Here is a 12692-nt window from a genome sequence, read left to right as displayed (position 1 = left end):
CCGAGGATAAATCTGGATCATCAATTCTACTGAAGGGCTTGCTGGGAAACGCTTATCTTTAGACATGGGAATAGAATGCAAAATTTACAATCATTTTAGAAATAAGCCCAAGGCTCTAAAGAAGTTCCGAGTTTGTGGTCATCCACTGTAGGCTAGTCTCCATGTACCCCACTTGCCTCTGTCCTTAGGTGCATGTGGGCGGGGAAAATGTTGAAAAGCACTGGTGTAGTAGAACCATTATTGGACAGAAAGTTAGGGCCCTGAATTCTCAGCTCAGTTCTGTTACTGTCGACATGACCTACTCAACCTTATAAGCTATTCTTTCTAGGCCTCAGTTTCCTGATTTATAAAATGGAGATAGTCTTACCTACTTCCCAGGATTTTCTGTGGACTAAATGAGATAATATATGGAAAATGCCTAACACTCAATTAAAATGTCATTCATTTCCTCATTTGTCTCATAAAAAAAGGATGGATGACATAAAAGAACTCTAAGTTCTTTTCTGGATCAAACAATAGAGAATAACAACAGTAACAATTGTAGCAGCTACTATTATTAGTTCCTATTTACCAGATAAGAATGTCACTTAATTATGACAATCCTATAAAGGAGGTATTCCAAGAGACAAGGACATTTGTTTAGAGAGGTGCATGACTTGCTCAAGGTCATAAATATAATGTTACAAGATGGAATGTGAACTAATCTGATCCAAAATGTGGGTTCTTTATTATACAGTGTACTACAAGAATATACCAGATGCCACAAAGAATAGTAGATATTCCTGATACTTTTATGTTATATCCCTCCAACCAGGTTTGGTCTCAAAGAAAAATGGATCACATCACTTTGATCCCTAAAAATTGAGTCACACACACGGTAAAAAAAAAAAAAAAAAAAAAAAAAATGACCTGATTCTCTCCATGGGTACACACACTCACTTGAACATCTATTTTGTAAAAATGCTTCACATATTCTAAAAGAGAACAAGCAGGTGACTGGGGAAGAGGAGGGCCTTATATTAGTACTGCCAGCCTGAAGGAAGAAAAATGAGCTTTTAATTCTGAATATTCACATTCATGTTTAGGTGTATGAGATGAAGTTGTTCTACTACCCCTCAAAGTTCCAGACAGGAAGACTATGCAAGAATAAGGGGCTAGGGCCGGCCCCATGGCTTAGCGGTTAAGTGCGCGCACTCCGCTGCTGGCGGCCCAGGTTCGATCCGGGGCGGGCACTGACGCACTGCTTCTCCGGCCATGCTGAGGCCGCGTCCCACATACAGCAACTAGAAGGATGGGCAGCTATGACCTACAACTATCCGCTGGGGCTTTGGGGGAAAAAATAAATAAATAAAATTATAAAAAAAAAAAAAAAAAAAAGAATAAGGTGCTAATCTAAATTAGACATTTTCCAAAAGCTATTTTGCCAAAGAACTCTACCCACAAAACTTTTGAAGTGTGCAAGATAATTCAGAAGTTATAAGTTGGGATAACTTTGGAAAAAAAGAATTTAGATCATCTATCTGCCAAGATAGATGATGATATAAAAATGAGTCTAATTTTGTTTCTGAGCAAGAACACAAACACACAGTGACAAGGGGCTATAAATTTGGGTTTTTGCATAATCTAAGCCATGGAACATCCTTAAGAAGGAGTTTTCAATCAACTGCTTCGTGAGTATAAAATGACAACAAGATAACATTTGAGAAATAAAGCATAAATCACTATTCAGTTTGAGCCTAGATGGAATGTGATACATGCACTTAATTTTACTAGCATCCGAAAATACCGACGGACTGACTAAAATGGCCTGCACTTTGTTATATTTTCTCAGGGTAGGATGCTTAGAAAATTCTCCCTCCTAGAGCAAATTGTTGGGTTGCCTTTAGTTCATATTGGATCACACTGGACCAAGGTCTGCTGGCAGTGAGGACATTCTGCCACAGAGCTGAAGCCCAAATCTCCTTGACAGCATCCTTGGTGGGGAAGAAATGTACAAGTCACTGTCATAGTTCTTATGTTCCCACCCCCTGCTAATTCTCAATCTCTTGTCTCTTAGATTAGATACAGCACATGCAAAAGCAATCCCAGTGAATTATGTTTTTAAAAAATCAGGGCTACTCTTTTTACCTTTGTTTATGTCAGTTCTCTCTTAGGTAGAAGTAGGATTTTGAAACCATTGCTAGAATCATATTAGCTTGAAACTGCACTTAGAGGCTTTGTGAATTTCCCCATCCCTTAACAAAGACTAATTCTTTAATTCTTTGCTCACTAATGTCTTCAACTCCTGCTGCTTTGGTAAGAGGTGTGGGCTCTCTCTGTTTTCTTGAAAATTATCTTTATCACATTGAACTGGAGACCAGTACTACCCAATCCCCTTCCCCATATGAGCAAGTTCTTATAATCCAGAAATCTAGAAATATGGTGAAATACGGTGAAATACTGCTTAATCTTGCTTTGCATTATACTGATTCAGATAATACCGTGAATCTAAAATATATTTATCTAAACATAACTCTATATAATAAAGGAATAATATAAAAATAACGTTTCACAGAAAGAATAATATGCTAGTCGGCTTACTCAACACCATCAAAATAAAGAATTTCCATTATATTTGTTAAGTAGTCTTTCTCTATACGATTGCCAGTGGCTTTAGGGAGAATGTTTAAATAAAACATATCTACCAGTCAAAGCAAAGGAGTTTTTAATGAGCTACTTTGTGAGTATAAAGGCTGCTTATTCATAATCATGAATCAGAATGACCGAAGACTCACTCAGGTCACACAAACCCAAGGTGTTTCTCTGACTCCTTATTCTGGTGGCCTGAATGAACTTGTGTGATGTGACATCACAGCTCAAAGGGAAAGAATGTCAATGGGAGGAAATTATTTTTTCCCTTCTTATGACACAGTCCCAAGGTCTTTGTTTTAGAAGGTGGTGCCTTGGGAAAACTGCCAATTCCTTCAGGCTGTTCTCCTTAATTGCTCAGGTGTCACAGGCCTCTGCTCCCCCAACTCTGAGTTAAATGAGAATGACAAGATGTCAGTCAGCATCCACTGGGGATTCTGGGTATGTGATTCTCAGACTAGGCTTTAAATGCTCCGATTCCTGCTCATTTTGTGCTGGTGATGGTACAAGGTAAACTCTAATAAATACCTTATTTATAGCCTGTTTGCCTGGACATCTCTGATGGTAACTGGTATGAATATGGTGCAGAAACTGATATTTCTTTAAAAATTGTTTTGGGTTTAATGTATGTTTTTGAACAAATTATGGCACACTCTTCATATGAACAACTTTGAGAGTTTGCTGGTGACATCTAGATAAAAAGGATTTAGGGTAGAGTTGTGGGAGAGATATACGTATATTAGGAAATGAATTAGAGAGTGGTGTTTAGGGAAAAACGGAAGTTAGTATCATCTAGAGGCATTTAGAACCTGTAATATTTGGAACTACAATAAAGGAAACGGATAAAAATGATACAAATATTTATAAATATTGCTACCTTTAAAACAATTAATATTCACAATATATAATAAAGTGGAGGGTTAGCTTTCTTTTTAAAAAAATTATACCAACCTTAGTGTCTTTTCCAAAGACCTTGGAATGAAAACAAATCCAGTTTTCTGACACAAAGAGCTTCCCTTGGTATAATATTTCTTTCTGTAGAGCACAGGTAAAACCTGATAAAATATGTACAGAAATAACATCATTTAGAATGTCTATTTAAAATGAAAACTGTGTATATATGTTGGTGACTCAGGGATGGGCAGAGATAATAAACTCACATACTCAAAAGATCTATCGCCTCTTTTTCATTCATCTTTAATGGAATAAAGCTACGGAGATGCGAGTTGGTTTTTTAATTCAAAGTCTTACAAACTTTAGTAGAAAAATCAAAATGGAAAGGCAAGTCTAGCATTGCAAATGAGAGGTAAAGAATGATTTTTCAAAAATCTCCTCTATTTAAAAAGGTGTGTCACTCTAGTGCTCATGTTAGCACTCCTGCCCCTCCTTCCCTGGGATTATCACTAATGACTCCTCTTCTCACTGTGGGAAGAGCATGTGACCCACACTTCCCGTTGGAACATCATGGCAGGAATCCAGCATCTTGCCTTAACGTTTGTATACCGAGAGAGGCTAGAATGGAACACTAGGCTGCTTGATGAACCACAGAGGAGCAGAGTAGGTGCTTAACTGGTGTGCCAGGCAAGAGGTTTAGGTGTGATTATCACGCCCTGCACAGCACAGGGATCAACACATGTCTGTCCACTTAGATCTAGCTTTCCGTTTTAGCCTTTTTCTAATGGCCTCTTGTGCTCAGTCCTGTTATCCTAAAACTCATGACAATCCAATCACAATGCATCTTGGCAGTGAATATGGAAGGCAAGGATATCATTCTGGAATCATCTCGGATGATTACATGTCACATGGAAAGATTCAGTTTCCCATTCTACTCTAGTGTCTTTCAAAGTGTTCCAGCTGAATGAAGCTGGCCTTATTTGTTACATCATGACTTTCAGAAGCCTATTCCCCTGGGTGATTCAGTCCCCACACCATGCCCTCTTTCCCCCAAACCAATTAGCATCTTTTCAAATATGTAGCTAAGAAGTCAAACAGGTCAGAACTTACTTTGCCTCAGTGGCTCCTCAGTTGGGACATCAAGAAACAACTTGTGAAAGTGCATGTTTGCTTTGTACTGCAATGGCAACAAAACACAGGCATCACTGCTCTTGCTTTTTTGTGAAACATCACAAATTTTAACTTCAATTTACATTATGTAACAAATTTTCCCTCCCTTAATATAGTATCTTTAGGAATTCCTTCTCTCTGATCCATAGTCTCCAACACAACCTTTCAGTGAAAAACAGTGGAAGGCAGGGCACAAAGGGTTCATTTTCCAACCAGATTAGTGACCTGCTGGTTGGACATACATCCAGAATCATGGTGCAGCTGGTGGTCAGCCTTCTGCCCAGGAGGCTGAACAAGGATGTATGTCCTTAATAAGAAATGAGATTAAATTCTAAGGAATCTCACCAGGGAAGGTAGTGGATCCCAGGACACTAAAGAAAAGGGAGCACTCTTAGAAGAGGGCAAGGGTTAAAGGCTTTGTAGTCAGATAAACCTAAGTCTAAGTCTTGGCTATATCTCTTGTTTGGTATATGATTGTGGCTTAGTCACTTAACCTCTCTGGCCTCAGTTTCCTCTTCTGTGCCAGAGGGCAAAAACAGTACCTGCCTCAGAGGGATGCCATAAGGCTTAAATGGGATAATACATCTAAAGGACCTACTACCTGGTATTGTCACTAACACTATCATTGTTGTGAAGGCATTTCCTTAGCCAGTGTCAAGGGGGGAGATGACAAAGAGGATTTCACACAAAAGACTTAACTCTCCAGTTGAGTCTTGGGTGGTAGGACACCCAAGAGTCTGAAATGCTGCAAGTGACTTCACTTTCAACACATCTGTTTCCACAATTGTGACAACACTTTATAGACAGCAATTTACAGTTTGTAAAATGCTTTCACAAATAACCTGGGAACTGACATCCCCATTCCATGGGTCAGGACACTGTGCCTCAGGGATACTGAGTGACTTAACAGGCACCACACAGCTAAGAGGTGCAGTTGGGTCCTCCTTCCACAGGACCACTCTGCCTGATAGGATGTTTTAATGAAAAAGTCTTATGAGCAGAACAGAGATAGAGCACAAGGAGGCCCTCGATGTTTTATTATGCAAACTAGGAGTGGTCTCAACGGCAGAACCGGCCCTAGTATGGCCATAAAGGAGAGCTTCAGGCAGGTCATGCAGATGATGGGTGGTCCCTGCAAATCACTATTTTATAGATAAATACCTCATAAAAAGTAGGTTACCTCACGCAGCTTCCTAGGAGTACACTTTGCACCCAGAAAGTTACCTTGATTAAAGCTAGGCGTTCAATGGGGACTTTACTGAGATTTTGTTTTTAATGGCTACTATGAGCACTGGTTGCACACTTGATTTCAAAATATCCTGGGCCATGGAGTCTTCAAAAATATGAATGTAATAAAAGGCAAAAAAACAAAAAAGGTAGTGGGACTGATCTAAATTAAAAGCAACATGACAAATAAATGCAATACATGGCTCTCGACTGGATTTTAGAGAGGGTGGGAACAAAAAAACCTTTATAAAGGACATTCGCTACTAGGACAATTGTGGAAATTCAAAAATGAATTTTATATTAATAATATTTTTGTATATTTACTATTTAGTTAAACTTCTTGGGTGTGCCAACAGTTTTTTGTTCTAGTTCTTAGGAGACACATATTCAGGTATTTACGGGTGAAGCGTCAAAAAAAACCCCCGAACTCTTGACCCTAGTAAGTGTGTCACACTCTGACACAGAACTGGGCTTTGTTGCCTATCTGGGTATATTTTAGCTCAGAACCAAAATTACTTCTGGAGGAGATCATGACCCTGTTCACAGGTTTTCCTCCTTTGTGTACAGTCGGGTAGCCTTCTATTCACACATGTGCCTTATCAGACTCTAATTTTAATGCAAGGATGTCATACATCTCCTGATCTTGGCTAATTATTAGACAGGCACATGACTCTGCGTTGGTCCTTGCTCTCTGGGCACTTGTCAGAGTTCAGGGTCACAGTGTGGGACTCACTACCACTTAGCAAGAGTTGAAAGGTCGGTTGTGAAATATAGTATTGATGACAAATTAACTGAAGGAACTGCAGCCTGTCCTTTCTTCTAGATTCTCTAAAATCTATACCTACATTAGTCCTGACTAGCAGGAAGCTATACATTTGAGTTCTTTCTTTCCATTGGCCTTAATGCTTCTGTCACCCTCTGAGACAGTACACAGCTCGTGCCCAGATTACCTGGCTGGAAGACGAAGACTTTTTCCTTTCAGTCTTAGAGTCATTTTTGCTTTCTGTTTTACAGTCATTCTTATCACTTGCTAAAGAGGCACCATCAAAACTGGATTTTGACCTAAGGAGAGAAAATCCAGGGAGTCTATAAGATGAATTTTTTATGCTACTCATTAATTTTCTTATAATAAATCTTGATTATTATACCATCTCACAAGAGAATCTGACATTTGTTTTTCTCTTCTAGACGTCAAGAATCACTCATAATACTCTAGGGGCATTTACATGGCCCATGTTGTAGGAGACTGGGATGATTTCAGCAGGCTGTAATCTCAAACTGCAGAAATGGTAACTTATAGAAAGGAGAAAGCACAATCAAGTTGTGAAAGTAATTATGTCAAAAGTATTTTAATCAGTATAAAGAGGAGTACTGGAGGCAAATTATTAAACAAAACTGTAGCTATAGTTCAATCAAAGAATATTTTTGTTTTAGAATTCTATTAATATTTAACAAATGTTAATTGAGTGGGGCACTGTGTTAAATGCCTTGGGGCACACAAAACAGTCTTTATCCATAAGGAGCCTGTGCACGAATCAAACATCTTTTAAAAAGGCAATACATGATTTAGCACCCAAACAATACATTTCATAGGAGTTAGGAGGAGGTATCCAGACAATAAGTCCAACAGGAGGTAAGAGATAAGGAGACCAATAGGACAAAGTGGGTTTAATGCATTGGGCCTAACAGGGTGAGCAGGAGTTGGATCTGAGGAAAAGAGAAACAGAACATCCCAGGGTGGGAAAATAGAAGAAGTGAAATCAAGACAAAAAAGAACACGTTTGGAGGTCAAGTCTTCCTTTGTTCTCGTAAGGGCAGAAGTCAGAGCTCCAGGACTTCTCTCTAAGGTGACTCTAGTCCTGGCTCTCCATTTCAGTAGATGTGTAAATCTACACATACCTGCGACCTAAGAGCTGAACACAGTCATTTCAAAGGGGAATGCACATATGATTTTATATATACAAACAAGTTTATGATATAATTATGTAGATTCTTTTTGTTTATTGGGGGAAAATGGCTCATGAAATCCATGATTCTACAATATGATTTCTTAGAATGAGGCTCAGTTAAAAAAACATTTGGTTCAAAGTGGATTTAAGAAGAATCTTAAGCAATTCAGGTGGCATACGGGTGTGACAGAGGGACAGAAATGACTGAAGTTAGAGAGATACCAGGCTCTGGTTTTCTCAGGTGGGAAAACGAGTATGTGATATCCTAGTTCCCTTCCAGCCCTGACAGTTCAAGTCCACAATGCTCAAATCACAAGTGGAAATACCTGTCAGCAATTCAAGGTATATAGATTTGGATTCAGCTATCAGCCTTTGAACCTATTCTCAGATATAAATTCCTTTAGAATTCTAGGGATTACGTTTTTTTTGAAATTATGAGAAAACTTGTGTACTGTACTTGAAAATAAAATTATTTTTACAAATGTCAAATTTACCTATTATTTATACTATCCACTAATTTGAATTTATCACCTCCACTGATTCAAATTAATAAATGTCAATGGAATCACCAAGGCAATGATTAGATGTTTTGAAGAACGATGGACTGGACACAAATATGACAAGTAGGGCAGCTCTCCCCTTGATAATTTCAAGAGGCAGAAGCAGAAGGGGCTGTGGCATAGCATTGGCCTCTGTGGTGGAGGTGGGAGGGGTGCTTATTTACACAGTATTGATGTCGTCAGGTCTTCTCAACCATGTTATTCTCACTTCCTACAGGTGACGATGAGCAGGACCAGAAGCCCAGTGCAAAATGAACATGTGGGGCCTCTTATTCAAAAATTAAGAATTTCCAGACAGCAAGAGCAGAGTATTAAACCAAGCACGACCTCTCAGCAATTACACAGACCAAATGCCCATGAAATTTAACACACATGCCCTGATGATGAGCATGTCATTCTCATCTGAAGCCTGGGGAAGTTGGAGTAAAACCAATAGTGTTTTAAATGTGCCTCCTGTAGCCAGTCAGTAGTGGTGAAAGATACAAGAAACAACATGCTTTGTGCCTTTGTGCAGAGACTCATCTGGTGAGAGAGGCAGGATGCTCTGACAGGAAACAGCTCTAGAAAGAATGGTTAAAAGTGAGATGTGTCAAAACAGGCATGCAGAAAAGATGGAGAGAATTGGGAGTGATAGTTAGAAAAGAAAAATTTGGGAGAAGAGTGAAGACTTACACTTGGTCCTGAGTGAAGTATAGATTTGGAGAGAAGATACGGGCTGAGTGGCCAGAAAGGAAGGGAAAAGCAGGAATTATTTAATCATCCTTTAGCAGAGGCCAAAAGACATAGAAGGCAGCAGTTGTGACAGTTCTAATAATAGGGAGGAAGCAATCACTCCTCCTCTCCCATGGATAAGTGGCCACATTTACCTGTAATTGACCATTGGCTTAACCATTTTCTTTTAAGGGCTGAAAAGCAACTTTAAGTCCCTAATTCTTCCTTCCATGTGAAAGAAAGCACATAATTGGTGCCTCTGAGAGTGATGGGGACCATAGCTCCACATTGTAAAACTACCTGTCCCCTCATAGCCCCATGATCTAACGGACTCTGGCCCCAGGAAAGGGGCAGCCTCCCAAGACGAGTACACCCTGCATGGGGATCCCCGACGGGGTTCCCCTCTGCTCTTTTTTGTGGCTGCCAGGAAAGTGAGACCGCAGGTATACACACCCACAGGCAGAGCAGACACTCCAACCCGCGCCGGCTGCATGAGCAACCTGGCCAGCCTTTCCAGGTGCTTTCTAAATCTGCGCCAGAGACTGGGCCACTCTGGCTTTATCAGTTAGTAACATCAGTGCTTTAAGAAAGGAGCAGACGTTCTGCAGAAGGCTAGGGCAGGAAGGAGAAAAGATGCTCCCGGGAAGAGATGAGAGAAAGTGGCAAGCCCCAGTGCCCAGAGATCAAGGAAAAACACTCCGCTTCTTATCCAGGGGTGTTATTTGCCTATAATAGATACTCAATCTTTTAACAACCACTATAAAACTAGAAACACTAGCTCCTCTCAGCAACTCCTCCCCCCCAAAAGGCCAAAAAGAACAGAGAGTCAACGTGAGGACTCACCGCAGGCAAATGAGTTTCTTCTGGTCTGGAGACTCGGCCTCACTAGACGGCGCAGGAGACTGGGCTGTGGAGGACCTGCAGACCTTCTTTTTCTCCTCCACGCCATTCTCAGCCTCTGAGCTGGAGAAGAAGGAAAAACGCTTCACCTTAGACATCCAGAGGGGGTGGACAGAAAAACGATGAAGTAACCTAGCTTTCTAGAGAGCGGAAGGATCTTCAGTCTCCACCAACAGGCTGAAGTCAACTAGGACAGCTCTGCCCTCTCCAAATCTCCATTCTAACCCTCTCGGCTGGCCACGCCTGCTTCAGCAGGTAAAAGTCCAGCTTTATGGTCGGGTAAACGTATGACCTGGCGGAAACTTGCTGGCTTCCAGGTCTGCGCCCTGTGGGCCCGGCGCTGCCCAGCTCTGCCCTGCTTACCTGGGAGCAGGGCGGCAGATCACCTGGAGGCTGGGAGGGCCCCTGCGCACATGTCACATGTACACGCTCACGAGCGGCCTCCTGCCAGGTGTGAGCCTTCCTGCTGGGAACTCCCACCGCCCTCTGTTTGCACTTCCCTTATGTCACTTATCACCTTTTGTTGCAGTTATATACGTCCCACTTTGGGCTGCTGTTATTTTAACCAAGCACTTCTCTAAGCAATTTACAGTCTCTAATCTGCACAACCAGCCAGGCTAGGTAGCAACTATTACCCCCATCTCACAGATGAGGAAGCTGAGGCTCTCAGATATTGAATACCTTGCCAAGTTCGCAGAGCTAGTATCTTGGAGTTGGGATTCAAATTCAGGTCTGTCCATCTGGGAGGCCTTTGTGCACATACTCAATCTCATTCATATTTTCTCTCCCTCTTCCCCCAATCCATCCATCCCCCCAACCACATATCTATCTATCTAGCACCCCTATTAGTTCCTCAGTGTGAGAGCTCTAGGGTGGGGTGAGAATCTTATTTTTATATTGACCACAGGGTCTAGGATAGTGCTGGTATATATTCATGATCAATGGGCTCTTGGAAAACTAGGTCTGACCTTGGTGAAAGATGGAGTGGAGGGGAAAGTCAGTCAAGAGGCTCTGCACACTGAGCCAGGAACGAATGGAGACCGACCAGTGAGGTGGACACAGAAGTGAGCTCCCTCCATCTCAGGAACAAGGAAACCATTTCCACTGTGGGAAGGAGGAGGGGAAGGAACGTGGTAAAGGAGAATACATGCTGTTGTACATGGATCGGACCTTCTCTGGTGTCAGTCTGCACAGCAGAGAACTCACAAAACATACTTCTGAGGATGTGAGAACTCCATAGTTGCTGAGCACCAAAGAAGACATAAGAAAGCACTGCTATGACAGTTTAGCTAATTTTAATCCTAATTTACCACCCATTTGGTATCTTCACCTGCAAATGACTGCGCAGGCAGGAAATGTTATGGGTTAGTTTCAACTTTGTGGTTGCTTGCTTACCACTTTTCACAGCCTATGAAAATTTCAGCCCACACTAGGGGTCCTATTGCAGCATCAAAATCAAGATCAAGTATATCTGACAAGATATCCGATTAATAATCCCTACGGATGGTTGATGCTCTCATCTTGTAGTTAACATTTCTCTTTTTCTAAGTAGATAAAAATATTCGAGCACAGAGTCCCAAACTGCTACTACTTCAATTCTTCTCAAAGTACTTAAAGTATTTATGTACATTAAAAGGGCTCAGTCCATAACTGAGTCGCACTATGTGACAAAAGGTACACAGAAGGCCTTCAAATATTAACAGCAAAACACTGCTTTGGTTTAAAAAAGAGGATTTTATTTAAATTTAGCATCAAGTTTAATTTATGGACTCAAAGAATTTTAGAACTGTTAAGGGGCCTTTGAGCATATCTCTGTCTTTTCCTTCTACTCCCCAAGACACACACATTACTCCTATTCTTCAAAAGCATCAGGCAGAAACATACTTGAGTCCCTCTTTAAGTAGGGAGACTAAGTGTGTGTGGAACTTCAATCATCCATCTCAGCCTTCATTCAAATATTTGCTGAATCTTATGCAGGATCAGATTAAGACTTGGAGGCAGAGCTGTAGCTGTCCTGTACAGCACGTTTGTGTACTAAGAGCCACTTCCACTACGAAGCACTCATAAGAAGGTGCCCCTGAGTTTGGATGTAGTCCTGGCAGACACAAGGTGCCCCTTGCTCTGGGCAGAAACAGCCCAGCACCAAGATGCAAAGCACGCAAAGCTCGGCTGGATTCAGCCCCTCCTTGCCCCTGCCCCTTCCTGGTCAGGCACTTTCATGCAGTGCAGGGCACTAGGAGCTTCCCCATGTATGGTGGTCCTCTTTCGGGGCCCCTAGCTTAGCACTGAAAAGATACGGTGCACACCTCTGTATCAACTCCCCTAAGCAATGACAGAACATTCAGGTGTGCTCAAGTTAAAAATGGCTTCTTTCTAGACAGTCTCCACTCCACTTTTCCTTAAACTGGTGCTTGGTCTCCAGCACTGGTTCTCTCCTTGAAGGCCCTCCCCAGGGGGCACATGCTTTACAATGTCTTCCAACCCAGTAGTCTGGGCTCTGCTGCTGCTGGCCTTATAACTCACTAGGCCCCTAAACAATTAATGCCTTGTACTGTTAACTTTTTTCTCCCAAATGTCTTACTTATCCAACTACTGGACTAAGCTCCTTAAAAGCAGGGGAATTCTGTGTTTTTTCCACAGCACCAGCTCAGCA

The 12692-nt window shown here is 41.4% G+C and overlaps 1 protein-coding gene across 3 annotated transcripts in view; it reads right to left on the bottom strand.

Moving 5' to 3' along the window:
• The window catches only part of GRAMD2B (GRAM domain containing 2B), a 67678-nt gene that overhangs the window by 19017 nt on the left and 35969 nt on the right, over positions 1-12692 (bottom strand). For 2 of the 3 annotated variants that reach the window (XM_058539641.1, XM_058539650.1), the window contains exons 2-5: positions 9983-10102; positions 6870-6981; positions 4633-4699; positions 3580-3683 (exon numbers count right to left, since the gene is read on the bottom strand). In XM_058539641.1, coding sequence (XP_058395624.1) covers positions 3580-3683; positions 4633-4699; positions 6870-6981; positions 9983-10102 — 403 coding nt within the window. Of the gene's footprint in view, positions 1-3579; positions 3684-4632; positions 4700-6869; positions 6982-9100; positions 9144-9982; positions 10103-12692 lie in introns of all 3 variants that reach the window. The other variant, XM_058539658.1, reaches the window with a different exon arrangement.

This window comes from Diceros bicornis, chromosome 1, assembly GCF_020826845.1.
Source record: "Diceros bicornis minor isolate mBicDic1 chromosome 1, mDicBic1.mat.cur, whole genome shotgun sequence".
Taxonomy (NCBI): Eukaryota; Metazoa; Chordata; class Mammalia; order Perissodactyla; family Rhinocerotidae; genus Diceros; species Diceros bicornis.
Note: the sequence above shows the minus strand (reverse complement) of the source record. Positions and strands in the feature narration are given on the sequence as shown.